At 34.8% G+C, this 27,310-nt stretch overlaps 4 protein-coding genes across 6 annotated transcripts; 2 read left to right on the forward strand and 2 right to left on the reverse strand.

The window, feature by feature from the left end:
• Nucleotides 1-3,478: 3,478 nt before the first annotated feature.
• Nucleotides 3,479-7,289, forward strand: LOC145562379 (uncharacterized). Its single transcript, XM_081622643.1, has 2 exons — nt 3,479-4,894; nt 6,786-7,289. The coding sequence occupies exons 1-2, from the start codon at nt 4,420-4,422 to the stop codon at nt 6,833-6,835; spliced, it is 525 nt and encodes a 174-aa protein (XP_081478769.1). The 5' UTR covers nt 3,479-4,419; the 3' UTR covers nt 6,836-7,289.
• Nucleotides 7,290-9,725: 2,436 nt separating this feature from the next.
• On the forward strand, nt 9,726-13,819 carry LOC145626017 (protein NETWORKED 2D-like). The gene is made up of 2 exons (XM_081678603.1): nt 9,726-9,900; nt 10,557-13,819. The coding sequence occupies exons 1-2, from the start codon at nt 9,807-9,809 to the stop codon at nt 13,577-13,579; spliced, it is 3,117 nt and encodes a 1,038-aa protein (XP_081534729.1). The 5' UTR covers nt 9,726-9,806; the 3' UTR covers nt 13,580-13,819.
• LOC145626034 (nicotinamidase 1-like) lies at nt 13,075-16,487 on the reverse strand. Of its 2 annotated transcripts, XM_081678605.1 has the most exons (6): nt 16,259-16,487; nt 15,975-16,158; nt 15,648-15,781; nt 15,163-15,348; nt 14,551-14,669; nt 13,075-13,090 (listed from the first exon to the last, which is right to left on the reverse strand). In XM_081678605.1, the coding sequence occupies exons 1-5, from the start codon at nt 16,406-16,408 to the stop codon at nt 14,589-14,591; spliced, it is 735 nt and encodes a 244-aa protein (XP_081534731.1). In that variant the 5' UTR covers nt 16,409-16,487; the 3' UTR covers nt 13,075-13,090; nt 14,551-14,588. The 2 variants fall into 2 exon arrangements, with proteins under 2 accessions (XP_081534731.1, XP_081534730.1); XM_081678604.1 differs by lacking the exon at nt 13,075-13,090 and having other exon boundaries at nt 14,383-14,669.
• Nucleotides 16,488-17,655: 1,168 nt separating this feature from the next.
• LOC145626060 (protein ecdysoneless homolog) lies at nt 17,656-22,989 on the reverse strand. Of its 2 annotated transcripts, XM_081678608.1 has the most exons (7): nt 22,653-22,840; nt 22,286-22,557; nt 20,786-21,258; nt 20,059-20,397; nt 18,591-18,706; nt 18,173-18,339; nt 17,656-17,993 (listed from the first exon to the last, which is right to left on the reverse strand). In XM_081678608.1, the coding sequence occupies exons 1-7, from the start codon at nt 22,690-22,692 to the stop codon at nt 17,793-17,795; spliced, it is 1,608 nt and encodes a 535-aa protein (XP_081534734.1). In that variant the 5' UTR covers nt 22,693-22,840; the 3' UTR covers nt 17,656-17,792. The 2 variants fall into 2 exon arrangements, with proteins under 2 accessions (XP_081534734.1, XP_081534732.1); XM_081678606.1 differs by having other exon boundaries at nt 22,286-22,989.
• Between the last annotated feature and the right edge of the window lie 4,321 nt (nt 22,990-27,310).

The following is a 27,310-nucleotide window of genomic DNA, read 5'->3' on the forward strand; positions in this document are numbered from 1 at the left end:
GGTTGACCTTTAAAAGGTTTCAGATTGGTCATTGGTGTACCTTAATCTCAAATCGTGAGCGTACAATAATTTGATGCGTTACATATGTACTATATTGGTGTTATGCACAAAGAATTAATCTTTGGTCTTTTCATCTTAGGGTCATTAGGTGATTCGGATCTCTAAGCCAGAACTCGCCAAATATTTTGACTTGCACAATGCTACAACCAACAAGCTTGCTCTGATGACGTTAGATTAATGTCTTAATCTTGCATTTAAAAGTGAAATTTTTCTATCATAAAACAGTGTTAATTCGGCTTTGATGTGAAGTGCAATTGAGTCAACCTTTCTAACTTATACAACTTTTTTTTATTTGTAATTTGTAAATGTATATTGGAAGCCACATATGGCTTATCTTTTCGACTTTTCCCCATATACAACTTGCAAAACATAAACTTGTATTAATGCTCTATTTTTGGCTTTCTTGGGGGTTTATCAAAAGTGCATTAAAATGACATACTTCCACAATTTTATTTTATTATTTATTTATTTATTTATTTATTTTGTGGCTTTCTTGAGAGTTTATTAAAATGACACACTTCCACAAATTTATTGGCAAGGTCCTAAGTACTTCCTCCCTTATTAACTAATTATTTCATAGTGTTTCACTTTTATAACATCAAAAATTGAATTGTTAGTATTATTTTTAGTCATCAATAAATAAAAATATAAAAGTGAAATTTAAGAATATTTAGTACAAATCTAATACTTCTTCCTAATATTTTTAAATACTAGGGAGTACATATAAAATGATAACTAGAGACTGGATAAATGACATACACACATTAAGTTAAAGAAAAGAATATCTTGCAACGATAGATATAAAAGGTAGCAAATCTAGTTCGGCCTATTCAGATGAAACACCATAAAATGAAAATCAATACCCAACTAAATTTTACTAGAAGTACATATAATACATGACTCCTTGATTATATTGAAAGGTGCCTTAGCTTCTTCCTTACTACTTTGCCTTCTTACAAAGATAACTCAAAAAATATGCCAAAAAAAAATAAAGGTCATTTCTTTTGGTTTGTCTTTTGATGACCCAAAATGCACATGGATATGGAAGACTTTGAAGCTTCAAGTGGAGGAAACTAAGATTTGTGAATAAAGTTGGGTTCAGGGTGATGGCAACAATATACCAATAAATAAGGCAAATGGTCCAGAGTATATTTTGCTTTTTTATGGATTGGATTTGTCATTATCTTAATTATTAATTGACTAACCAAAGTAGGTTAACCTTTTCATCACAAAGTAAGCAATTGGGCATATTTTGATTATTTGGTTTTAATCAAATTATAAATATTCTCTTAAACAATAATTTGTCAAACATAAATGGGCCAATATTATGTTTTGTTGCAATTTGCACGATCGGTAGGGATAGAGTATTGGTCTATTGGATGGTTGAAAATCAACTTTTTTTTTTTTTTTTTTTCTTTTTCTTTTTCTTTAATGTTTGTTGTAAATATATGAAAAAAAATGCCCAAAGATTCCACAAAAGAAGGGATTTTAATTCAAATATTTTCTAACTCGTTGAGAATGTATATTGTATCACAGTTTATATTAGCATATTTCATCATCTATTTTTCAGTGATCATGAAATTGATTAGATTGCGATCAAATCATGAATTATAGAGCATATTAACCAAATATGTGCTTCAACAATCATATTGAGTTTTTTTGTTGAGTTGTGGTCCTTTAACATAGTTTTAAGAACTATCATGGTAATAATGTTACTAGTTTTTTTTTTTTTTTTGACAAAATAATGTTACTAGTTCCAATCTCGTACATCTTTCATTTTAAGTATAATGTCAAAAACATTGGGTATGAGATAACATTGGATATGATGTCTTCACGTTTCAAATTCAAAGGGATCTCATATGAAAGGACGTAATTAATCAATATAAACAAATTATAAGTTTCAATCATCAATTTATTTATTGTTTTTTGTTGAAATTGTCCTCTAACAATGAACTCTCGACTTTGACCATCTTATACGAAGAGTCTATGAGCAAAGTTTGTTAATCTTATGAAATTATAATTTCAACGTAAAGTATTCCGTACATTCCATTATTAGTGGTCTTACCCTAAACTTGGGTTAAACTTTAATTGGAGAGATAAGGAATTAAAGCAAAGCATAACAAATTGCCGTGATTGTTGACAACTTTGTGTGTCAATTTGTAGGTGTGTGGAGCCTAATCTCTAGAAAATGACATAAAAGGGTAACTAGTAACTACTTATAACTTGTATTGTGTAAATTTGTCAAATTTGATTGCATTGAATAACTTGTAGTAATCTTGGAATAATTTGTTGTAAGATACAAACCTTATTTTAGATCGAAATGCTTATTGAACACGACTTATTAAGTTTTTTTTACACGAACACATACCACAAATTTATTACTCAAGAAAGAAAAAAAATCAGTAAACCACAAATTATCATCCACAAAGAAAGAAAACTAGTAAATTAAACCACAAATCAATCAATGAAAAGATGGATATTGAAGCAATTGTATGCCACGCGTCTTTTTGCTGAGCACACATATTCAATGATTGGCCTCCTCAAGTTGCCATGTCATTATCCACTCAAATAGAATTTGCCATGTCATTACAATATTATCCGTTTTTTATAGGCACTAATTTAAAAAGGAAAATGTTATACATAACCCTTAAGGCTACATATAAATATTAAATTTATACTTGAAAATCGTAACAAGTTAAAAAATCATAAAAATATAAACACTAATTACACTGATTTACGAGTGTTTTTGTCATGAATTCTTAATTTTATACAATTTCTAAGAGTGTATTTAATGCTTATATATAGCCCTAAAAAATAAACCGTATAGCTTTAACAATGATGATATAATGAACTAAAGTACGTACTACTCCGTAATAAAATATTAGTATGGTGATGAACAAAATAACATAAGTTTTGAGTACAATAATCATGTTTTTTTTGGTATGATCATTACGAAATCTATTTTATATTATTTGCAACGATTATTAAACATAATCTATTCACACTTTATGTCAAATTGTTACAAATAATATGAAATAGAAGTAATATTAAGAATAATATGAAGTATAATTCATGAAACTAATATGGTTAAAATATGATTTACTACATACAAGTATTATATTAGTTATCAACCCGTCAAAAAAAAAAAAAAAAGAGTATTAGTTATCAAATCCATTGACCACTTTAATACTCCGTATCATCATGAGTATTATAATTACAGCTAATAGACAATTCATTGTATAGCTTAAAAACACATAAATAACTTTATGTTAGAGAAATTGAACACACCCTTAATAGTGCTCTGTATTAACATGAACGTCTTTATTTTTAAAGTATCAACATATGTGCCATGTACATTACACGGGATTTGAACACTAATTCATCTTTCAATATTACCCATAAATAAAAATAAAAATACAAAAAAATCTTAAAACAACGGAAAACAATTTGGGCCCTATTGGAGTATATTTAAGGCTTAAACTTGCTCTCTCACTCCACCAGAATTTGTCAGTTGACAACATCCTTTCTTTGAGGAAGAGAGTTTGAGAGAGGGTTGATTATGGTAGGGTTGGAATTTTCCAGAAATTTGGTTCTCGAAATTTGAACTCAGTTTAGGATTACTACTCTTCTTTCTGACTCAATTTCTTCTTCAAAATTCTGGGGTTTTGTTTTTCAGTGTTTTTCATCATTTGATGTTGCTCAGATTTCTGGGTTTCTCGGATTTTTATCCAAACCCCTTGTTAATCTCTCCAATTTATCATTCTTTGATTGAATAAACAATTCTTGTTTCTGGGGATTTTTCCTTTTGATTTAATTTTGTACGATTATTTTAATGTAATTTTTTGTTTTTGTTTTTTCTTCTGCAGTTATATTTGTCTCTCTTTATTTTCTAAATTTGGTAACTTATGCTTGCTGGGTACACTCATGTGTTGTAAATTATTGCCATGGTGTTGCCATAATTAGAAATTTTTGTCAGTTAAAAAACCAAAAAAAAAAAGAGGGTCAGTAATTGATGAATTATTTGCAACTAGTTTCATCATGACTTGGATAGTTGGATGTAACGGGGTTTTCGCTTTTTTCTGGTAAAAAAATTCATATATGTTTGGAGTTTGAAGTGATTGGTTTCCAATTTGTGAGAAATCTATATGAAATTTCAGGTGAAAGCTTTAAGCTTTGAGAGGTTGAAGGAGATATTCCTCACCATATTCTTTGAAAGTGTTTTTTTTAGGGTTTGAATTGAAAGAAATACTTCAACTTTGATATAAAGTCTTCAACTTTGATATAAATTCTTCAATTTATACTTATACCCATCTCACAAATTCAACCAAATTGTGTTTGGGTGTGTGAATTTTGCTCAAAATGGCATTTCCTAGGTTTCAATTGTGGGGAATGCCCTTGTGGGGTGGCAAGGAGGAGACAGAAAACGTCTCGAGTGTTCGTGCTTCGAATTCGATGCCTGATTATGGTTTTGGTGTTAGGGAGATTGATAGTGTGAAGTTCCCATTAAAGGGGACTAGGATTGCTTCATCTTCTTCTTCATCTACACCTAGGAAGATTAAGAAGAAGTGGCATAGTAGAGAAGAGAGGAAGATTGAGAGAGAGCATGATGTTGTTATGGTTCCAAATGATGGGGTTTGCTTGTCAGGGTCTGAGTCTGATGATTCTGATTGGTCAATTGGGTGGTTGGAGCCACATGGACCTGATTTCTTGAGTGATGATGAAACTGATGATAGCTTTGCTGTTCTTGTTCCTTGCTATAGAAGGGGCCCAGTTGAAGGTCCTAATACTCAATTTCTGAATACTATCAAGAATCTTACTAGCGAGCCATTCACTGGTAACAATTCTTTTTCCTCAAATTCCTGTTATAATCTGTACTGTTAACTGTGTTATTAGTACTCTGTAATATTCTAGTATGGAGTTCAATTATTGTTTCATGTTCCAACTGTTGTTGATAGATGAAGACATGCTTGGATGTGGCAACTGATTGTTTTGATTGTAGGCTTATGTTCTTTTTGGTTTAGGTGTTATTACAGGACATAGACTATTTAACTTGTTTAGTTGATGATAGTCTGTCTAATTTGTGTTTGATTGAAGGGTTCTTGTTGCTAGTCCCCTTACTAAGCCATGTGTTTGATTAATATTTCTGGTTAAACCTAACTGATTGTTGTGAGTGTCACTGCTTCCATTTTGCGGGTTCACAGGGTATTCGACTATTCGTAGTGTAATAGTCTTTGATTTCCTTGTCTTCCTACATGGATTATTTTCTACAGGCCAGTTTCTCCTTTTGGAGCTTCTTTACCTTTTTTTTTTTTGCCAGACAATAATGAAAACATTGCATCTCTAGTGCTTGTACTGCCTGGCATCTATAATGATGTTCTATGAGGTTTCATGTTGTGAAAATTTGCACTATATAGTGTAAATAGGTAGCACCGAAATGTTGTGGGCAACCTGAATCATTACTTATTTGGTGGGAATTTTCTGCTAGTTATACTTATGAATGGCAGTCACTTGTAAGGACTAAGGATAAAACTGTCAGGACTTTGACCATCTATATTGCTTATGAGTAATCATGTTACATTGCTTGTTTTTAAGATTTCATTTCAGGTTGTTGTGTATGGACTTTGGGAGAAACCAGTTATTATTGGCAGTGTCCTATTTTAAATTATGCAAAAACTGCTTCCCAATGACCGTCTATTGGCTTTTACCAACATTAAGAACTAAGAAGTGTTGTTAATGAATACGTTTTTATCAATAATGTGTTAGTATAGCAAGAATTGTAATGGATGATTGAATGAATATGCATATATCAGCCAGAGAGGGCAATTATATAAAAGGAGGAATATTATTGTCGGGTAAAGGTTCTTTTTTTGGTTGCAAGAGACAATGGGATTATCTGGGTTTGAATGTATTGGAATTTCTTCATTTCTCTGCCTTTCTGGTCTGAGTTTGACGTAGGTTTTACTGTGTAATTTTATATATGGGTGTCAGACCCTGGTTCCTCGGGCTTGAATGAGAAGTCATATAATTTGAATTGTGGGTATGCTCATCTTTGTTCATCATTATTTCGGACAGTGTAGGATAATATACTGTGGGCCACTAGGAATTATTAAGTTCATGCTGATGCAAATGGTTGCCATGAGTTGAGAAGTTTGGGTGTATGCTCAAGGAGTGAAGGACTTTAGATTTGGAGGTTTCTTATGTGATTCATAGAGAAATTGAAGATAATGGAGTCTGGATTGTTTTGGGAAAAAATCCAAGTGTTAAAGAACTATTTGAATTAAGCAATAATATCATCCGACTTGATACCAATCAACTGAAAAGAACCAAAGTAGCTAGTCATGTCTCCGTAATTGTTTTAAACTCTGACCATTTTGGGCTGTTGGAGATTTCTTACGAAGTGTTTTATTGTGAAGACCAAGCTGTTCAAATGTTTCTTCAGCATATTGTGTTGAATTTATGTAAAATTTTCCATAGCCTGATATTGTTTCATTCAGTGTTTCTGTGTTGGAAATATCCGAGTTATAAGCTGTCTTACTCTAGAGAAACTGAATGTTTGCACCTTTGCAAAAAGATGTCTTCTATCTAATAACTTTTGATAATTTTGTTATGTTTGCATCTTGTCTTGTTCACGTCGTTTGGAATATTTCTCTATTTGCTTACATTTTGGTATTGAAACTTCAATTTTTTACAATTTTACTTAAAAACAATGTGATGGAACCTTGCAGAAGGGAAGAACCTGATGGACCAGTGGCTCTCCTCACTGCAAAACTTCTGAAGGCTCACCATCATAGTTTGTTAATAAATAAGGTGGTGGTTCTTGTCATGTGTTTGGAGTTTGAAGCAATTGGCCACTATATCTATGTTAAATATGAAGGTTTGTGGAAAAACACAAGAATCTTAAGTGTCCACAAGACCAGGAGGCGAGATGTTCTAAGATGATAATCTGGACACAATAAAGATGCTGCTGCAGTGCTGCTATAAGGTTGTTCTTAACCGCGATTAATATAAACCAAAATGGGTTGCTTGATCTTTTCCTTAATATTCTGAGCCATTGTATATACCATTAGAATGTAAATAATCTTGTAATATGATTATGCTTGATTTCCAGCTTCCATTCTGAAGTAGTCTGTAAATATTCAGCTCTTCTGTAGAACATTGCTCTTCCTACTAACAAGAGAAGCTTTTCTAGTATTCGTTTGCAGAACCGACAGTTTGCATTCGATTGTAAACATATTGTTAATTACGGCGTATCTTCCTCTTATGCTTTGTGTGGTGTACCATGAAAGGTTCTAAGGTTGCGGTCGCAACGTGATTATAAGTGTAATCAGGGAGTTGCAGCAGGATTTGGGGCATCTCCAGCACATTGGAGGCTGTATATGGTACTTGACCATATTGCTATATTTCCAGTTGCTCTTTCTCTGGTGCAGCTGATCTGGTTTCAGACTGGAGGTCAACTTTATAACGTGCACTCTACTCTTTTTTTCATAGATGAATTGGTCAAGGTAATTAATTACTTAATGATCACTTAATCCGGTGTTTATTAAATATCGTATTGAATAAATTAGTGATTAGAATATGTGCATTATTATGTGATTCAAATCATTACCTTTGCTTTTCTTTTGCAAAAATTAATGGCTAATGCGATTCTCATGTAGTGTCTTAGGTAAATGCCTATGTCAATATGTCATGATATGAACTGTGTCTTAGTGACGTTATATGTTACTATTATTGATAAGACATTTCATTTGGGATAATTATTATTAATGATGATTATATTACAGTAATATTAATACCCCTTTGCAATCATTGATTATGGTGATTAAGACATTTTTTATCATTCATCTTTTAAATATACTTGTATATACTTTCACTTGATTATAAACATTGATGAAAGAATGTTGGACGGTTATAATTAAATGTATACAATGTTACATGATGAGGCGAGTATTGATCAATTTAATAAAATAACGAGCATTGATCTAAATCTAAATGGAGTTCAGCTAACTCAGAATTTTGTGAAATGGGCTCAACAATGACTCTCATTCCAAGCAATACCCCCTTGATATTCCTGTGATAGGAAATTAAAGTGGGGCCCACCCCTTACCCTAAAAAAAAAAACCAATACAACATTTTTTTTAGATAAAAATCTCATGAAATTCACCTTTATTGCCCCAATCAAGTCTTAGGCTGTTGCACCATATTTATTTTATGTACAGATGTACACATGATTAGGAAAATTTGCAACCATCTAAAGTTAATAATTTGTAAATTGCAGTCATTTGTTTTTAAAAAAAGTTGTAAATTGAAGCCCAAAATTCTTATAAATTGTAAATTGCACTCTGATTTAACCTTTTCATCGGTTTACATATCAAAAAATATTTGGTTAAGGGTTCGTTTGGCATTGCTGTGGTTTTCTGTTTTTTGGTTTTTTGTTTTCTAAAAGTATATGATATGAGTCCCATAATGAATAAAAAAATTATATAAACTTATTAAAATTATGATAATTTTGAAAATTGACAACATAAAAGTGGAAACACCTTTTTTTTGTTTCCTGTTTTTGGTTTTCAAAAAAACAGGAAACTGATAACCAAAACTGATGCCAAACAAATCCTAAGGTTTTAGAGGCCATTTTAACTCTTAAGGGACCAAATTGAGCTCGGAATCAGCAAAAAAATAACGTAAGCGCTTCGTTTTGCGTAACAAAAATGTATCGATATGTGGGTAACTATTTTTGCTGTAAAAATGAGGCACTTACATTATTATTTTTTTTTGCTAATTTCGAGCTTATTTCGGTGCCTTAAGGACTAAAATGATCCCTAAAACCTTAATCGAATATTCTTCAACATGTAAACCGATAAAAAAGTTGAATCAAACTGAAATTTACAATTTATAAGAAATTTTGCAATTTGCAAAATACAAACTTTAAATGGCTGCAATTGACAAATTTCCCTTTAAAAGAAGATTAAACCCAAAACATGTTCAGCTTTGACGCAAAGTAAGAGAAATCTTGTACTTCTTTTCAAACACTTTTGTTTCATCCATGAACATATAGAATAAACATAATACGATTCATGATAAATACCATAATTACCATTTACAAAAATTAAAAATTTACCCTCCTTCAAAAAAAAAAAAAAAAAAAAAAAAAAAAAAAAAAAAATTACCCTAGTAATGAAAACAACTCAACCACATAAAATGTGAAAAAATGAAAGAAAACTCTAAAGTAAACTGAAAAGGTTACCAAAGAAACAAGCAACTCTGTCTTGGTATTGCTAGGCAAACTTAAAACAGACACATGTAAGAAAAATAATTGCAAGAATTTCCTACCTTTTTAGTGGCTTCCCTTTATTTATTTTTATTTTTGATTGTTTTAAAGGAGAAAGCAAAAAGAAATTAAAGGGTCATGGAATACTACAAGTACTATATTTGACAACCTTTACAACCGAAGTTTCCTCCATACCACAACCCCACATTATAGGGGGTATAGTCTTTGCACATTCCCTTAATTTATTTTATTTTTCTATTTCAGATTTTATTATTTTTCTCTCTCAAATATAATCAAAGCAAAAAAAGACCTTAAATTTTTTATCATATTGAGAATGAGAGATGGGATGAAGGAAGCAAAGAGAGAGTCAACTTAGAGAATGTACAAAGATAAACTAGTTTCTGGCATTTTTCGCCGTTGATCCAGGAGGATTGAAGAAAATCGTCGTAAAAGTATTCAAAGATCCGGCCAGAACTGAATAATGTTGCAGAGGGCAGCAAGCAATGCATACTCTTGGTGGTATGCAAGCCATGTCAGGACTAAACAATCCAAATGGCTGGAACAAAGTCTTCAAGGTATGTTTGTTTGACGTACCATTTTGCTTCTTTTTTCTATCATGTTTGATTATTTCTTCGGCCATTTTGTTTTCGATCATTCCTGCAACAAATGCATAATCAACATCTTTACTAATTCTGGAAAAGAATCAAAGGATGAAAAAGTCAAATGAGATCACATTGATCTCTAAAATTTTGATTGTAATGAAACAATAAAACTAGATTATATGTAATTAATGTAACATATCATTATCTTGAGGAAATAGTATGATCATGCATGCAATAAATTCAGAAATTATAAATTAAAGTTTAGAATATATTCATTTATACTATAAATCGCATGAATCTTGTAAGAATAAAAAAATTGATGAAACAAGAAAGTCGCATACATTTATAAACTATAGCTAAAAAACTGATAAAATAACTAGTCTATGTACATAGCTTAATATAGGTGATTTTATGCCAAATAATAAAAATGCTAATTAACAAAAATGAAGATAAATGTGGATTCTGCAGTTCTACGGTTGATGAATAATTCAAAAGCATTGTGGCTAATGATGAAAATACTTCATCAGAATCTAAATAAACACACCTTATAGATTCAAAAGCTCTTTAGAACTGCTTTATAGTTTAAAAATATACGAAGTATTTACCAAAGATTTTGTGACATGCTGCAGATATGGGAGATAAGGTGGAAGCTGTGCTTAAACTCATTGAAGAAGATGGAGACTCCTTTGCTAAGAGAGCGGAAATGTACTACAAAAAACGGCCAGAGTTGATAAACTTTGTCGAGGAATCGTATCGGGCTTACAGATCCTTAGCAGAAAGATATGATCATCTTTCAAAAGAGCTACAGAACGCAAACAACACACTCGCATCTGCATTCCCAGATCAGTACCAGTTTCCAATGGATGATGATGATGATGATAACACCTCGAAAATGCCTAGGAAATTTCAAGACAGATCACCCAACCCAAACATCCCACAAGCTCCACAAAAATTCCCTACCAAAAATATTAAGGCTATCATGGCATTAACATCAAAGTTGAAGAATAACCCAGCTCCTAGGAATATGCCTAAATCAGGAGCTCATGCTAAGAGATTACCGAAATCTGGTCTGACAATAACTGAGGCTATCAATGAGATTGACAAGCTTCAGAAGCAAATTCTGACTCTCCAAACAGAGAAGGAATTTGCAAAGAGTTCTTATGAAAACGGGTATGCCAAGTACTGGGATATTGAGGAACAGATAAGTACAACACAAGAAAAGATCTCAAAATTACAAGATGAATTTGAGGTAGCCCAAGTTATTGAGGATGATGAAGCTCGGACTTTGATGGCTGAAGCAGCTATTAAATCATGCAACGATACCTTGGCACAGCTGCAGGAGAAGCAGGAGAGAGCAGAAGTGGAAGCAAAAGAAGAGCACCAGAGGATTAAGGATGCTCGTAACAAGTTAAATTCTCTCAAGGGTGAGTTTCAAGGCAATCCGACTGATGCCTCTGAAAGCAGAGATCCCTTGAAAGCAGAAGAAGATCAAACTAGCATTGATGATGAAGCAGCAGGTGGTTTGAAAGAATCTAAGGATCTAGAAATAATTCGGGACAAGATTAAAGAGCACTTTGATGTAGGTGAAACTGCATCGCTCAGTGTGTTAGAGATGGCTGAAAAGATCGATGAGCTAGTGAACAAAGTGATCAGCCTAGAATCTTCTATGTCTTCTCAGACTGCTCTAATACATAGATTAAGGTCAGAAACTGATGAGCTACAAACGCAGATTAAGGGCCTTGAAGATGACAAGGCAAACCTGATCGCTGGTAAAACCAGATTAAGGTCAGAGACTGATGAGCTGCAAACGCAGATCAAAAGCCTTGAAGATGACAAGGCAAACCTGATTGCTGGGAAAACCACTCTAAGTGACAAGCTGGGTGAAATGGAAAATAAGTTGAGAGGACTTCAGGATCTAAATGATATCTTCGATAACCAAAATAACAGCCTAGAAAGGCATTCAACTGCAGTACACTCTCATCTTGATATCAACTCGAAGAAATCACATGATGTAAACATAGAGACAGAAAATAAGTTGAGAGGACTTCAGGATCTAAGTGGTAGCTTTGATAACCAGAATAACAGTCTAGAAAGTCTTTTAAATGAAAAGCACTCCCATCTTGATGTCAACCAGATGAAATCACATGATGTAAATCCAGATGAAGGAGAGGCCGAGCAATCAACCAAGTCCAGAGAAAATGTAGATTTAAAGAAAAGAGTAAGTGATACGAGTACCTCCAGTCTTACTCAAGATGAGGGACAGAAATTTGGTGAAACAGCTCTACTAGAGCCAAAGGTTGAATACTCACATCCTTTGGAGATAAATGATATTCATCCACAGGAATCTATACCAAGCACCATTGAGTATGATCAACCTCAAGAACAATCAAACAAGATAGAAGAGGAAGCAGTATGTTCTCAGGTAACTCAGATACAGGATCCTTCAATTCAGCAAACATATCCGTCAAACACTCCTCAAGAGGTCGAACCAAGTCACTTGGTAGGCATGCGAAAAGATGAGCCATATGCACCATCAGCAGTGCAACCACTAGAAGAAAGAAAAGAAGAATATGAGCCAGACTGGCAGCAGTTATTCACAAATGGTTTGCAAGGAAAGGAAAAAGTTCTTTTAGCAGAGTATACAGTAACTCTTCGAAACTACAAGGAAACCAAGAAGAAGCTTTGTGAAGTAGAGAAGAAAAATGAAGATAGCTTCTCAGAGATGAAGAGTTCTCTTGCCACAAAGGATGAAGAGATCCACTCCTTACGCCAGACATTGAGCCTTCTGCAAAAAAGGTTGGACGAACATAAAAGTGTAAAAGAGAAGGATATGGAGACCTCTCAAGAGCCATCACCTCCCCTTGAAGAAGAAGATGATGATTATGATATAAAAGTTATTTCTCCAAGTGAAGAACAAGAGATCTCACCAGTCGAACAGAAACTACGGGCAGAGATGGATCAGATCCTTGAGGAAAATCTAGATTTCTGGATGAGGTTCAGTGCTTCATTCGGTCAGATCCAAAAGTTTCAAAATGGAGTTCAAGATTTGCAAGCAGAATTAGCAAAACTTGAGAAGAAACATGAGAAGAAAGAAGGGAGTAGTCATGGGGGGGATACTCACAAGACGCTTTTGAAATCAGATGTCAGGCCAATATACAAGCACCTGAGAGAGATACAAACAGAGTTAACTGTCTGGTTGGAGCAAAGTGAAAATCTGAAAGAAGAGCTACAGAGAAGATTTTCACAGTTGTGCCACATTCAAGAAGAAATAAAGCTAGCTCTAAGTGATGGTGCCGAAGATGATGACATGAAGTTTACTAGTTTTCAAGCTGCGAAATTCCAAGGAGAGGTAGCAAACATGCAACAAGAGAATAACAAGGTTGCTGATGAGCTTCAAACCGGTATGGATTATATAACAAGTCTCCAACTTGAAATGGAGCGTACCATAGCCAGGTTGAATGATGAGCTAGGATTTTCTACCTCACAAAACCAATTTGAAAATGAGAGGTCTGGAAGCCGGGCTCGGGTGCCATTAAGGTCGTTCATTTTTGGGGTTAAACCACAGAAGAAAAAGCAATCAATATTTTCCTGCATGCATCCAGGAATGATGAATCGGAGATACCATCATCTAAAATCTGACAAGTCACCTTAGAATCACTAAGACATATTCTGCGCTTTTCATCAGATACATGTAATTTGACAGTATTGTATCTATGTTTCTGGTATTTGCTGATGATATTAGATAGAGGCTATAGGATCATCTGTTCAGTATTTATGCATTTTTGAGGAGAAACCAGTTGGTATGTGTAAATTAGTTTATAGGTGTTTTTATTTCCCCAATTCTCAGAAACACTCTTTAGTTTTGAGTTAGTGAAGTTTATTGATTATGACTTATGAGCGTGAAAGCAAAGATTTTCTCTAATGACAGAGACAAGAAAACAACCAGCTCACTTTCCCCCGTCCCTTCTAATGATCAAGTGGTCACTCGTTTTCAATTCCTAGTCCATATTTATGATTAATGACAGGTTTTGTCAATACTACCTACGGATCACTATATAACCCTTAGAAACTTGGGTCTTTCTGACAAAACCTTATTCCTCTGAATTATTCCAATTCAGTGAGAGAGGTCATACCAGAGGAAATCAAGAATTAGCCCTATCATTTTTATTTATATTGGTGGAGTCATGAGATAAACCTACAAAGACCTTTTTGTATTTCTTGCATAACCTCTTAAAATAAGGGTCGAAACATGATATTATAAAGACTCCTAATTGTTTCTTGCATATCCTTTGTGTCCCACCCTTTATTTTGGACACATGACTAGCATACAATTAGATATTTAAAGATATGGCACATTGATGATGTGAGATAATCATATGCAATGGGACACAAGATGAGACACGCAATAGGAAGAATGCAGATTATGAAGCCCTTGATAAATTTTTTGGAACTGAAATGGAAACTTCAGAAAAAAAATTCCCTATTTTTATCAATTTTGCGTGGTTTAAACTTTAAAGAGACGTTAACCAAGTTGAATTAGTTCATAATACATGTAAAGTCCTCAAAAAGAATTTTATATAGACCTAAAATATGATCATGTTCACGCACAAGAAGTTCGTGAACCTGCAGCATTTGGGGAACCAAGTCTTGCAGAGTTGCAGTTATGTAGTGAAGGACACCTCTGATACCACTTTGGCTCCTCTTCCCTGAGCCATGTAAAGACCTATATGCTGCATCAAATCCTGCATTTAGAACACGAAAAGAACAAAAGTCAGCAATATCTCTCACAAGTCGCAACAATAAAGCATTTATAGAATTATTTTATTAGAAATTTAGAACTCTGGCAGAACTGTTTGATTGAACTACAAACTAGCAATTAGAATCTAACTATGCAAGATTCATATATCATTTAAACTCTGAAATCGTCACTGCCTACATTTCCTCATCCAAAAACCTGAAAGGGGCATAATAATAAGCTTTAACAGATGGAGAGTCACTTAGAGCCCCAAAGCCTGAGGCCATAGGTACTATCCATCAGTTCAAGCATAGAAAAATTACTAAACTTTTCAAACACCATAACCAGTGCTAAGGTTAAACTAACAAAGACGACTCAGACGGGAATGATCCTTTCTGCCCTGCTATACTGCAAACTACTTCTAATTGTCTATTTGTCTAAATAACTCAACATGTGGTGTGAGATACATCAACATGTGAAATAAAGAGATATTTGATTACCTGCGGATGTGCTATTGCATCTTCAATGGTTTCTGAAACATGCACTGGAAGATCATATGTAGCACAAGCTCGAGAGTACACAATCACATCTTGCAGAGGAGCAAGGATACCTCGATTTCTGGCTGAAAGGGCAGAGGATACAAAATCCAACACACATATATCTGTACATATACCGGCAACCAATACCTTCACCAAAAATATAAAAATTAATCATCATTCACACAATCTTCACTTCGTATTAGAGCTCACAATTACTCGAATTTTCTAACATTTTAAACTTTACACTGGTTCCCTATGGTAAGTACTACAACTTACAAGGTAGCTGATAAAATAGGAGTATTCAAATGCAGTGGAATATGAACAAAAGCAACACTACATCTGAAACAATACAGAATTTCTTTCAAACATACTTCACACCTACATTTCAAACCACTATTCAAAAAATTGAACCAAGAATGCTATACAAGAGGTTTAAACCAACTTACAGCTTTAAGCTTGTTTGCTTTCACCCAATCAACAAACACATTGGATCCATTTTCCTCGATCGAACCGAGAAATCCATCAATGCAATCTTTAAGCCTCATTGTTACATTAGCTTCACCTTCCAGCCATTCCAATTCTACCATTCACAACAACAATAACAATTAAGGCGCAAAATAAATAAAAATTTAACATAGCTCCAATATGACAATGCACCAAAATCAAGTGCAAGTCCTTTTTACCATGTGTTCATACACTAATTTTACAAACATTTAATAAACTTACGATAAATTCAAAATCATCATACAAGCTCAAATTAATTAAAAAAAAACCTGGAACAAATTTGGATTCCAAAGTGCCAGCAAAACAATGAGGAGGATAAGGAGGTTCAGGAATAAGAGGATCATGAGAATCAAGGAATGCGAAAACCGGCCATTTTTTATCGCAAAAAACCCTAGATAATTTCGCCGATTCTTCCACCATTGCCGCGATTTGCTCATTCGGCCCTTTCGGAGCCTTAATCATCAATAAAAACTTTCAAAATCAATTCAAATTCCAACAAAAAAAACCAAAAATTCTGCAAAATCAATCGAAATGAAGAGAGAGAAGTAAGTACGAGGTTTCCGGCGCCGACGGTGCAGAAGCCATTGACGATGTCGACGAGAACAAGTCCGGTGGAGGAATCGTCGGACAAAAGCAGAGTATCGTGTTTCAGAGAAAGTTGTTTCTGAAGTTCATCAATGGTTTTTGATGTTGATGCTACCATTTTTATGGTTTTGGGTTGAGAATTCAGAGAGAGGAGAGAGAAAATGGCAAAGGAAGAAATCGAAGTTGGGAGAAGTTTGACGGAGGAATACGTTGATTTGATTGTATAAAGTATAAACTTGCTGGAGGATCTATATAATAGACCAACCTGAATAACGTGATAGTCAACGAAAGTTCTTTTTCAATTACTCCAATTTAGTCAATATAGCGATAGTTTGTTTGATGGTTTTTTTTTCATTAAACGGGTTTAATCTATCGTACATTCGTACAATCAAAAATCGTTGGTTTGTGCTCTTAAAAAAAAACATTATTTGTGTGTAAATAACATTTAGTAAATGTAATCTAAGTTGATGGAGAATTAAAAATGATCTTAAAGAAAACAAACGCCAAGCTTATTCTAAATGGAAATATTCGTAATGTACTCATGGATTACCTGCATATCATCCTCTAGATCAATGTTATATTGTGCTAAGCTTATGTTATTGTCATCATCTCATCAAATCTACTCCAAATTAATGATACTGTGAATTTTGACATTTTTATCTCATGGATGTCAACTAGTTTAGTTGGTTAAAGTCTTGAAGTGTTACTTAAAACATGAGATTGAATCTCGTCTATATCATTACCTTTAAGATCTCTCCACCAAAAAATATCATTTAAATCAAATCTCATCTTTGAAGATACTTAATTTGAGACTACTTTGAGTTCAACAATGTAGTATTATGTGTTTCACATTCTTTAAAATTTGTGTTAATTTAATTTGAAACTAACGTCATTCATTTTAAGTTTTAGTGTAAACTGATCGGATCATCGGAGTACTATTAAACTGATACACGAATGTTTTTGTTCTTTTTGGTGCTTGCCCCTCTTTTTCACCAACAAAAAAGGACTTACCTACCATTTTGCAATATTACCAAAACAACAAGCTTGGCCTCTTTGGCACCAAAATCTCATAGACTCCAAAATGTCATCACTCATCACAGTCATCAGGTCACAATTCAACAGAAACAGAATCCTGGGCCCATGAATTATTTTCTGAAAACAGAATAGCAACTACCAAGGCAAACAGAATCGTTTTGCGATATACAAGTAAAATTTTATTTTCTGTTGTCTTTCTGTTACATCCCAAACAGAGTCCACAAGGTTGCTTCATACTCTGTACTTCGTATTTGGTTATCTCTCCTGTTATAACTCGAAAGAGTTAAAATAACTAGAAAAAGCGGTACTGACATTGGTGGTTGTGGTAAATAATCTGTAGAAGGGGGTGTTATAATTTAACATTATCAAACATACAATTGTCACTGTACAAACAACATGAACTCCTAAAAGGCTAAAACTATAACATGACTACATGAGACTCGAAAGCAGTTAATGAAAGGGCTTTTTCATAAGATTTTGCCCTTGCCTTTCCCTTTGTCAGCATCATCTTGTGGGATCTGCTTGCCCATAAGACCAAGCAGGTTGGAAGCAGGACCGGGGAGGCCCTGCTGAGAAGAAAATGAATCAAGCAAGCTCTTCACAAGATTCACATCTACATCCACCGGAGTAAAGTCCTCGTCCATGTCTTCTGTAGCATTTGACATACCCTGTACACCAAAATCAATCAGCAATAGGAACCTTATTTCTATACTTCATATTGTATTCTAAAAATCCCCTCAGAAAAATTAATTTACAATAAATGCTGGAAATGAAAGTACTCTGTACAAGGGCAATCAACCAAGAAAAAAAAAAGGGATCAAGGAAAAAAAAAAGGATCAAGAAAAACCTCATCTTTCTTTAGAGATTGATCAGTTGCCCGTACAAAGCTCTTCTTAAGAGTAGAACTTCTCAGCTCTTCATTAAGAGCATCTGTATAAGCATTCATAAAATCCCCCTGCTTCTCTTCACCATGCTCTTCAAGTTCTTCCATATCACTCTCGTCCTCGGACTCATCTGCACAATTTGATCACCAGTCAAACCTAATCAAACAAAACACATGCAAATATGCCTATGCGTAGAAGGTAGCCAATACTTTTTTTCCCCCTGAAACCTATGACCTCCTCCTCTTGGAGTGAGGATGTACAACAGTTGAATCATTAACATTAAGCTAGAGTATAGCCTGGTTGGCATTTTTGAGTGGAAAAAACCCAATTTAACAGATCATACCCCCAAAGGCCCAACCTCCCTAAAGTAATAAATCATACCAAAATCCATGTCAGAAGATCCTTCCTCTGCATCATCTTCACTACCAGGAGCCCTTGTTACTGATTCAAGCTCTTTCATGAAACGATCCATGTCAAATTCCACATCTTTCAGGTCTCTAAGATGGAGAAAACAAAATCAATTAAACTTTAAGCACAAAAACACAATTAATAGACGCCTTTTTCCAGAGGAATAATCATGAGTAATCATTTTTCACCCCTTAAAGCACAAAAACACAATTAATAGACACCTTTTTCCAGAGGAATAAGCATGAGTAATCATTTTTCACCCCTAATGCTGCTGGTTATGTTGATTATCAAACATTTCAGTATGCACACAAACAAAGAACAGCATTCCAACTAGCTAACCTATAAACATGCAATGGCAAATGCCAACGATTTCTTCAACCCCCCCCCCCCCACCCCCACCCCCACCCCAACCAAAAAAAACTCGTAATAATAAATAAAGTTCTGTAGATATAACTTCTGTGGTGCTACTGAGCATTAGTACAAGCTGTCAAATAAAGTTTTAACAGGACACTTACTATACTGAAGATTTTTCAAGAGAAATGCCTCTTGTTCAACAAAAGTTAATACGAAGAACTACTTTTGAATAATTTACTTGGACTTGGGTGCAAGTGTCGGAATGGACGCATCTCCATGTGTGAGACTGCTATTATATAAAAAGTTTATGTGGTTTTGGTTCAAAATGAAGTGTAGTGTCCATAGTCCATAACTATGTCAAAGATAGGAACAAGCATGAGTAATTGGGATAAGATAAAGAGTCAGATGAGAGATCAAACCATTTACCATATTGACAAGATATCATTTCCTTGGACCAATGAAATAAAGGGCAGATCCAATAATAATGCCCAAACAAATTATGCCTCAATTACATAGAATACTTGTGAAGTCCAAAAAGTCCTATAAGTGAAAAAAAAAAAAAAAAAAAAAAAAAAAAAAAAAAAAAAAGAGAGATATCTTTGTAGGAATGCATGAGCAGCCTAAATAGAAAGGAAGCAGTATCCATATGGGAGTTCTCAGAGAGACTTCACACCGAATTTAACCAATAAGCAGAGAGGAGATTTATATACAACATATTGACATGAGATCAATCTTCTAGGAGCTAAGGCTTAACAATTAAAGCACTAGGTGTCATCAAGTGACTAAAAAGGCATCAAATTTGAAAATGCTGTTAACAACACCAGTCTGCATCAAAGCCCAAACAAGTAAACATCACAACAGAGTAGGAAACACTTGGCACCCCCACGTGGAGTATCAACAATCAAGTCTACATCTCAAAGTTTCGAAACACTAATCAAGTGGATTAATCAAACTAAAAAGCACTACAGAAGTACAGAGCAAGAAGTCATTTGTACAAAATGTATCAAGTTACCAAGGCAAACAGATAATGATAATAATAATAACCAGATTCTATCAAAAGCAAAAGGAAGAAAATCAAAGCTAGTACCTGTCATCAGGTACTTCTGCTCCTTGGTAACTTGATACATTTTGTACAAATGACTTCATGGACTTTGCTATTTCTCCTAAATCAAAATCGTCCTTATTCAGGTTGGATGAATCATCATCATTGACCTTATCCTTTCCTTTCTGTTTCCTTTTCTGTCGTTGCTCATAATTGTCCATTTCCTTTTGTCTCTCCTCAAGAACAGATTTCAACTCTTCTTCCCCGCCATAAAGCCAAGAATCATCATCAGATGAAGGCACTTCTTGATCCTTGAAATCATCAGGGGAGTGTGATGAAGCAAGAATCTCATCTATTCTCTTCACTGGAGCATTTAAAATTTCACTGTTTCATTCAAAAGATATTAATTATTGAAAGTCAGGAAAGATAGGTTTTAACATAACATACAGATGCAAAATAAGCATTGTCAATTCAAACAACAAATGCAAGAGCATCAAAATTTAACCTAGACTAAGGATACAAATCTTTTAATTGGTCTAAATAAGGTAAGCTATGAATGTTCTTTTTCCAAATTTTTGTTGCGGCCACAATTTGTGGACATATAGCAACTGTTTCCCAAAACAGTTAGATATGAGAACACTATTTGCATATTAAAACAAGAAATTACAAGGGTAAAATATAACAAGTGAGCTTAAAAAACAGTTTCAGGCACTGAAAAGTGAAAACATCAACCAAAGTTGAAGATTTTGATAACTAATAACCAGTATTATACCTGGCCCTATAATGCAAGGCACTCTTTCTGTAGTACTCCTCTGCCTTCTCCATCAATTGCTTGTACTCTTTAGATCCTGGAAGCAGTCCTTTGAAGTACCCACTCTTCTCCAAACTCTCCCTAAATGCCTCCCAAGTACCTCCTTTTCCTTCCTCTCCCTCCCTCTTCCTATGCTGATAAACCATTTCAAACCCACAAGCAATCTTCATCCCCAGTTCAGCCTCTGTGTATGTAGACTGATCTGTCCTTGGTGGCATGGGAGGCATGGGATAACACTTAGGAGCCTGAAACTTCTGCTGCAACAATTGAGCATACATTGCCCTCGACATCTTCACAGATACCAGAACCAGCTCCTCCTCACGACCCTTAGGCAAAAACTTCTCCATGTTTGCAGCATATTTCATTGAATCAATATCACGGTCATAAAATCCCTCAACTGCCAAGGAAATAAGACAGGGCTCATGCCTCAATACCTACATTAAAAAATGTAAAAAAAAATATAAAAAAAAAAAAATAAAAACAACTCAATGAGATCTAGAAAAATGCAAAACGTAAGCAGTCTGACCCTGCAAGAAAATGAAAAATATAAAAAGTAATAGCTCATCTTTTTGTACTCTTGAAGGTAAAAAGTAATAGCTCAACTTTCATAGGATTATCTTAGATACCCCTACGAATGTGGTCAATTATACTAACTTGAACTTGAATCCCTGATAAACACATTGAACTCCCCATATTTATCATTAAGTAGTTTGTATGTAAAAATCACGTTTCACTTTATCAATTTCTTTCTCTTTTCTATTGTTATATCAACCTCTCTTCTATATCTACTAAGGGGGCGTTTGGTTCATGAAATATAGGAATGAGGTATGGATTTGGAACGATTTAAACCCATATCATGTGTTTGGTTGATGATTTTATAATTTTAAATCCAAAAACCCAAGGGGATTGTGGGTTTGGGTCATACCAATACTTAAAGTATCAAATTAAAGAAGAAAAACTCATTCCAGAATTGAACCGAACACTTAGTAGTTAGTACTAAGAATTAAAATCCAAACATAAATCATCATAGCTTCATTCTTGATTCCAACCCCATACCATCATGCAAACCAAAACACTCCCTAAGTCTTATAGACAAACTGACAATTGCACGGATTAAAAACTGTCAAAATCATCATTTTATTCTTGTCCAAACGTATAAACAATAATATAACCAGACTTCCAAAGTTCAAGCCCAATCTATACTTCTAATCAATCATTTGAAGCAAATGTAAAACCTTCTCATTGCTTCAAAATTAAAATTCATCGTGTCTACACTACTAAGCTTAAATGAAGTATAATTTGAAAATCATACATACTTCATTGCTTCCAAATTATCGACTGGACGACTGGTTTAAATAAACTAAACTAAAGTTAATTCCAATCAAATTGCATTAGGTTAACATAAAATAACGATTATAAGTAAATACGGAGTAAAAAACAATAATAGGTCAAATTAATCACCTGAGCAACAGAAATCGGAACCCTAACCCTAACACGATGAATATTCCGCCTCGCTCTTTCAGGATACTCCGAAATCCGACCCTTAATCGCCGACTGAACCGAATCCGAAGCCCTAGTAAGCTCAGGATGCTCAATCAACAACTTAAGAGCATCTTTCAAAGTAGGAAGAGAAGGAAACTTCTTCTTCGGAATAATATGAACTTCATTTTTCCGAATCAAAACGCGATTATTTGAATTTTCTGGATTAATCCAACGAGGAAGATGAAAGGCGGCTTCAATTAGCAGAAACTCACCATCAGAATCCCAAACACGAATAGAAAGAGAAGGAAATGAGAGAGAAAGATGAAAGAGAAGGAAGACAACGAACCACTCGTCGTCGAGGTTGTCGCCGTACCGAAGCTTTCCATGGAGGTGAGGGAGGTCGTCGGAGGAGGAGAGAGAAAGGGAGAAAGGTTCGTGTTGCCAAATGTAGTCGGAGGTGAGAGGAGAGAGAGTGGTGAGGATTTGGAGGTGCAGAGCTTGGAGGTCGTCGGCAATGGCGGAAGAAGAAGTTGAAGAGAGAGAAGAGTCGGAGTAGATGGAGTAGAAGACGGTGTCGTCTGGAAGTCGGGAATGTTTGGTTGAGAAAGGATCTTCGAAGGTTTGGTAATGGTGGTTTTCCGCCATTGTTGAAGGTTGGAGAAGCTTTAAAACTATGTCGCTTTAATTTAGAGAGAGAAAGTAAACCCGCGCTTTGTGGTTTTGTTTTGCTTGTGGACTTGTTGAGGAGTAGTTGAGTTGCTTCTTGAGAGTTCTCATTTCAACCCATATTTTTTGGTAGTCTAATGGCGGTGTCTAAAAAATTCACTCAACAGTCAACACTTCATTTGACAAGATTTCGAGTGTTTTATGAGACAACAAGATTATCAAATGAGTCAAGTTTTAATGCTATACTTTTGTGTGTTTTTTTGTTTTTTTTTGTTGCATGTGTATAGAGAGTAAAAAGAATAATGATGTAGACAAAATTTGATCTCAGGTTTTAAATGTAGTCAAAAAGTATAATAAAGTTTTGTGATAAGAAATCCAAGGTACGAGGGAGCATAGCTCTTTCAATAACATGATAAAAAAACTCATTTTACACCTAACATTTACTTGTTATTTGTCACAAATTCATTTTTAGAGGATCACACGTTCTTGAAGAAAGTATAAAGCTAATGATAAATATCAAGCCAATATTTCTTATGTTCACTTGGCAAGTAATTAATGGTTTTTAGCCACAAAGTATGAGGTTACCGATAAGTGTGTCTTTTGTTTAATAGTGGAGGATAGGGAAGATACTAGAGGGAAATTCAGTTAGAAATACAAGGAAAATAAGAGGTGGAAGATTTTTTATTTTTTATTTTTATTTTTTGACAACAGTCCAAAAAGGATGCTAGTTCCCAATTGACTCAAGACTACAAAGCGAAAATTTAACTCTCTGAAGCCAGACTAATACAAGAACTAAATTGGGGATTGGGGGTACAAACATTGTAAACTACTTGTCGATGCAAATAAGGGGGTTGGGGGGATTTATTGAGTATATATCGTCGATACTAAGAGGACCTAAGTAGCCTCTTAACCACAACACCGATGGGACCATGGGCAAGAGATCGGCCCATGGGACCATTATTGTGTTTTCGTCAGTTGGGTGTTCACTAGTATCACTTAACCAGATCAATATAAAGCTCTTTAGGGGGCAGGTGCTTGCTCATGGGTTGGTGGCCATCCTTGGGTGGCGTCATGGCCAAGGACCATGAGCGTAGCCTTGGACATAGGATAGCCTATGGGGGCTATGGCACGATGGGATTTGGTTAGGGGGTTGGCTTAAAGTTACGACTTGATCCAAGTCGGTGCACCATGGCTGGAACACATTGGCTAAGATTTGTGAGGCTCTGGGAGTCTAAGCATAACTTAGTGTGTGTGTGGTTGTTAACTAGAGTGAACCCTATTTACAGGGATCACGAGTGGGGGTAGTTACTTGACGATTACTTGGGTGACTTAGTGGAGAACGTGGGTTGACGATTACCCGCGTAATGGGGATCATGGGAGACGGTTACCACGAAGTGATAACCGCTCATCAGTTGAGAAGAATGTGGGATGGCGTGGCATCCATCCCTTATTTCTAAGAGGGGTTGGTAGTGGGGAAGTGGGCGGTTATAGTAACCACACACGAAGCCCACTACTCCCCCTTAAGTGGCAAACATGCATGCAAGACACGTTGTATTCCTATTTGGCCGGGATGTGGCCAACCCTTGAGTAGTATAAATAGAGGACTTGCCCCATTCGTTGGGCACTCACTTATTCGGGCTCATTGCCTTGTATTGTACTCTCATTCTCAAAGTAATAATAAGTAGTCTTGTTTTTGCCTTAGTTTGCTTGTCTTGCCTTGGTTGTCGTAGTAGGTTGGTATAGACGCCATCACGGGAACCTCCGTGATCCCTAAGTTAAAAAAAAAAGTTACTCTGTAGTTTTTAAATTTTCCCTTGACAGATGGAGTAGTGGCTAAAGCATTAAGCATAGCGACTTAAATTGATAGCATTAGGAGGGGGATTCGTCAGCCTTGTTCGGTTATTCCCATGTCCCCAACCCCCTAAAAAAAGTCAACAAGTCAAGAACTCCTGAGTTCCTTGACTTTGGACATTCCAGTCCCCACCCGCCACCTCATATCATAAATCTACCCTCTATTTTTCTCTCCCCTTTCCCAAAAAAAAATAAAAAATAAAAAAAAAGATAAGGATGTGCTACAATCACGAAGAAGAATGGCGACGAGAAAAAGACAATCACACGCCGCCACAATCGACGGCCGCCGCCGTCGCAAGATCGGTTGCTCTTCTCGAGGATTTGAGAGCGCGAGCAGCTGAGACCGAGTTCAGACTCCAACAAGCCAGGGCTAGAGAAGCCGCCCTCACTCGTCAGCTTCATGAAACAAAACGCTTCGTTTTAGTCATGGAGATCATTGAATCCTACCTTCAACGACGCTTCCTTCAACAGCAACAACTCCTCGCTCGCCTCCTCTCCCCTGTATCTGTACCCCCTCAATAAACTTTTTACCTTTTTTTTTTTTGTTGTTGTATATATTTTATGTTTGATTTTCATTTTTTTTGCTTTATTGATAAAAACAAAAAATTAGGGTTCGTGTTGTATAATTTATCAACTAATTTATAAGAAATCATTTCTCTATTACAAGATTCATTTAATTTCTTTTGTTTTTAATTGTGTGTGGAATTTAGGGGTTTTCTATGATTGTGATTCTTATGCTGTCAAATTTATTTATTTTTGGTTCGAAACAAAAATTCAAGTTAGTTGATTTGTGTTCATTAATTTTTAATTGGAATGCTGTTGTGAATTTGTGATATGGAAATATAATGTTTGCTAACTAAATTTGGACTGCTCTTGTAATTTGTTGTTGTAGAAAATTGTCTAAATTCATTGATGTTTTGTGATCTTTAATTGTATTTTCTGCAACATTTTTTGTAGTCAAATCAAAGCATATTTGATTATTTTTGTGTAACATTCATCTACTTGTAATCCAATAGATGTTGTGTTATGTGAATGGTCTTGGCCACTAAGTGTCAAGTAGTTCAATTCGTATTCAAATCATCATACATGAGAAATTACGACCCATTGCTGTGTATATATGCTCTCTTCATCTTATAAATTACTTCCGTTTTACAATAATTAGTGCTTTGATAATACGAAGTATTGAACTTGAAATTGTGTTTTGTGTCTACATTTATGATAATACGAATTAGGATCATACTCTCTTCCATGATGGCTTGTTGTTGTGTTCTTCCGAAATGCACCTGTCCATTTATACTGTATGTTGAGTGCGGCTTTATAGTTTTGAAACAACATTAACAGGGTTTTGAAGCAAGCTTCAGCCATTGAGAATGATGTATAGCTTTATATTTTGGGGAAATAACAGGATTTGGTGATTGTAGATTATAAATCTGGTTGATTATATTGATCATGGGCCTTGGCATGTTGCATTGTCACGATTGAGGTTGGTGACCGCCACGTTTATTTGTCAAACCTGTGAGTGAAATCCAACTTGTTTAAAGCTGATACGAACTCTTGCTTTCATTTGTGCTGCTACTTCTGATAGCAATCCTCTGATTCCGCTCTTAGAAGTTCTAACTTCTATTTCATTTTACTTCTGCTTGATTCATGATGCTTCTCTTGAAGTAAGGTGCAACATGTTTGAGAATTTGTGATGATTGTAGGAATTAAAATGCATATAAGTGGATATAAGCAACGTGTGTTCAATCTAGTACTTCATATTTGTATTTGGTCTGCAGATGTGTATGAATTTGTATTGGTTATCGGAACACATTTTTGATAGATTTTCAACTTTTCCCTTGTATATAAATATATTGGTGATGTAACGACAATGGTAAACCTGCAATGGTCCGATTGGGTTTGGTATTAATGAAAGGCATATTGGTAGTTTGGTACTAATATAAACTAAGCACAACTTGGTATCATTAAACTTTCGTTATTAGTGTTAGTGATAATTCAAGCTATTATAAATCGAGATTAGTCCAACTATCCTAATCATTTTGTTTAACTATAAGATTATGTCACATTGCTGTATATTCCATATTGAGGGATTAAATCATTTGATAATTAATTTCAGGACTCTGCTATCTTGAAAATCCAAAGTTGCACTTAAAAGACAATTGAAGGAGGGTATTGTAGAAGACTGTTATTGTAACTTTTTGACCACAATAGCTCTATCATCTTAACTTTCGGATGAATTTGATCTATCATTGGATATGTGATGAAATTGATTCACATTTCTAGACATATCCACGTCATTTTTTTTTGGATTTTATATACTTCTACTTTAGCCTAAGAAATGAGAAAATTGACCACAATGACATCACGAGGTGGAATCTCTAGTGGAATCTCCGACCTCCAGTTTCAATAATGTCATTTAATGCACCCTATACAATAGGTTGTGTTATAGATTAATTTTCGAATAAGTGGTGCTATTCTATGCACCTT

Source organism: Chenopodium album, chromosome 1 (assembly GCF_948465745.1).
Source record: "Chenopodium album chromosome 1, dcCheAlbu1.1, whole genome shotgun sequence".
In the NCBI taxonomy this organism is placed as follows: Eukaryota; Viridiplantae; Streptophyta; class Magnoliopsida; order Caryophyllales; family Amaranthaceae; genus Chenopodium; species Chenopodium album.

What these genes read in the sequence shown, in the direction of transcription:
- LOC145562379 (XM_081622643.1), top strand. Translation starts at nt 4,420, where the DNA reads ATGGCATTTCCTAGGTTTCAATTGTGGGGAATGCCCTTGTGGGGTGGC. An exon ending in TACTAGCGAGCCATTCACTG is followed by an intron (nt 4,895 to 6,785) that starts GTAACAATTCTT and finishes GGAACCTTGCAG; the next exon opens with AAGGGAAGAACCTGATGGAC.
- LOC145626060 (XM_081678606.1), bottom strand. Translation starts at nt 22,951, where the DNA reads ATGGCGGAAAACCACCATTACCAAACCTTCGAAGATCCTTTCTCAACC. An exon ending in ATCTTCTGACATGGATTTTG is followed by an intron (nt 18,340 to 18,590) that starts GTATGATTTATT and finishes CAAATTGTGCAG; the next exon opens with ATGAGTCCGAGGACGAGAGT. An exon ending in AATCTCTAAAGAAAGATGAG is followed by an intron (nt 17,994 to 18,172) that starts GTTTTTCTTGAT and finishes TTTGGTGTACAG; the next exon opens with GGTATGTCAAATGCTACAGA.
- LOC145626034 (XM_081678605.1), bottom strand. Translation starts at nt 16,408, where the DNA reads ATGGTAGCATCAACATCAAAAACCATTGATGAACTTCAGAAACAACTT. An exon ending in GGAATCCAAATTTGTTCCAG is followed by an intron (nt 15,782 to 15,974) that starts GTTTTTTTTTAA and finishes TGTGAATGGTAG; the next exon opens with AATTGGAATGGCTGGAAGGT. An exon ending in AAGCAAACAAGCTTAAAGCT is followed by an intron (nt 15,349 to 15,647) that starts GTAAGTTGGTTT and finishes TTTTTGGTGAAG; the next exon opens with GTATTGGTTGCCGGTATATG.
- LOC145626017 (XM_081678603.1), top strand. Translation starts at nt 9,807, where the DNA reads ATGTTGCAGAGGGCAGCAAGCAATGCATACTCTTGGTGGTATGCAAGC. An exon ending in GCTGGAACAAAGTCTTCAAG is followed by an intron (nt 9,901 to 10,556) that starts GTATGTTTGTTT and finishes GACATGCTGCAG; the next exon opens with ATATGGGAGATAAGGTGGAA.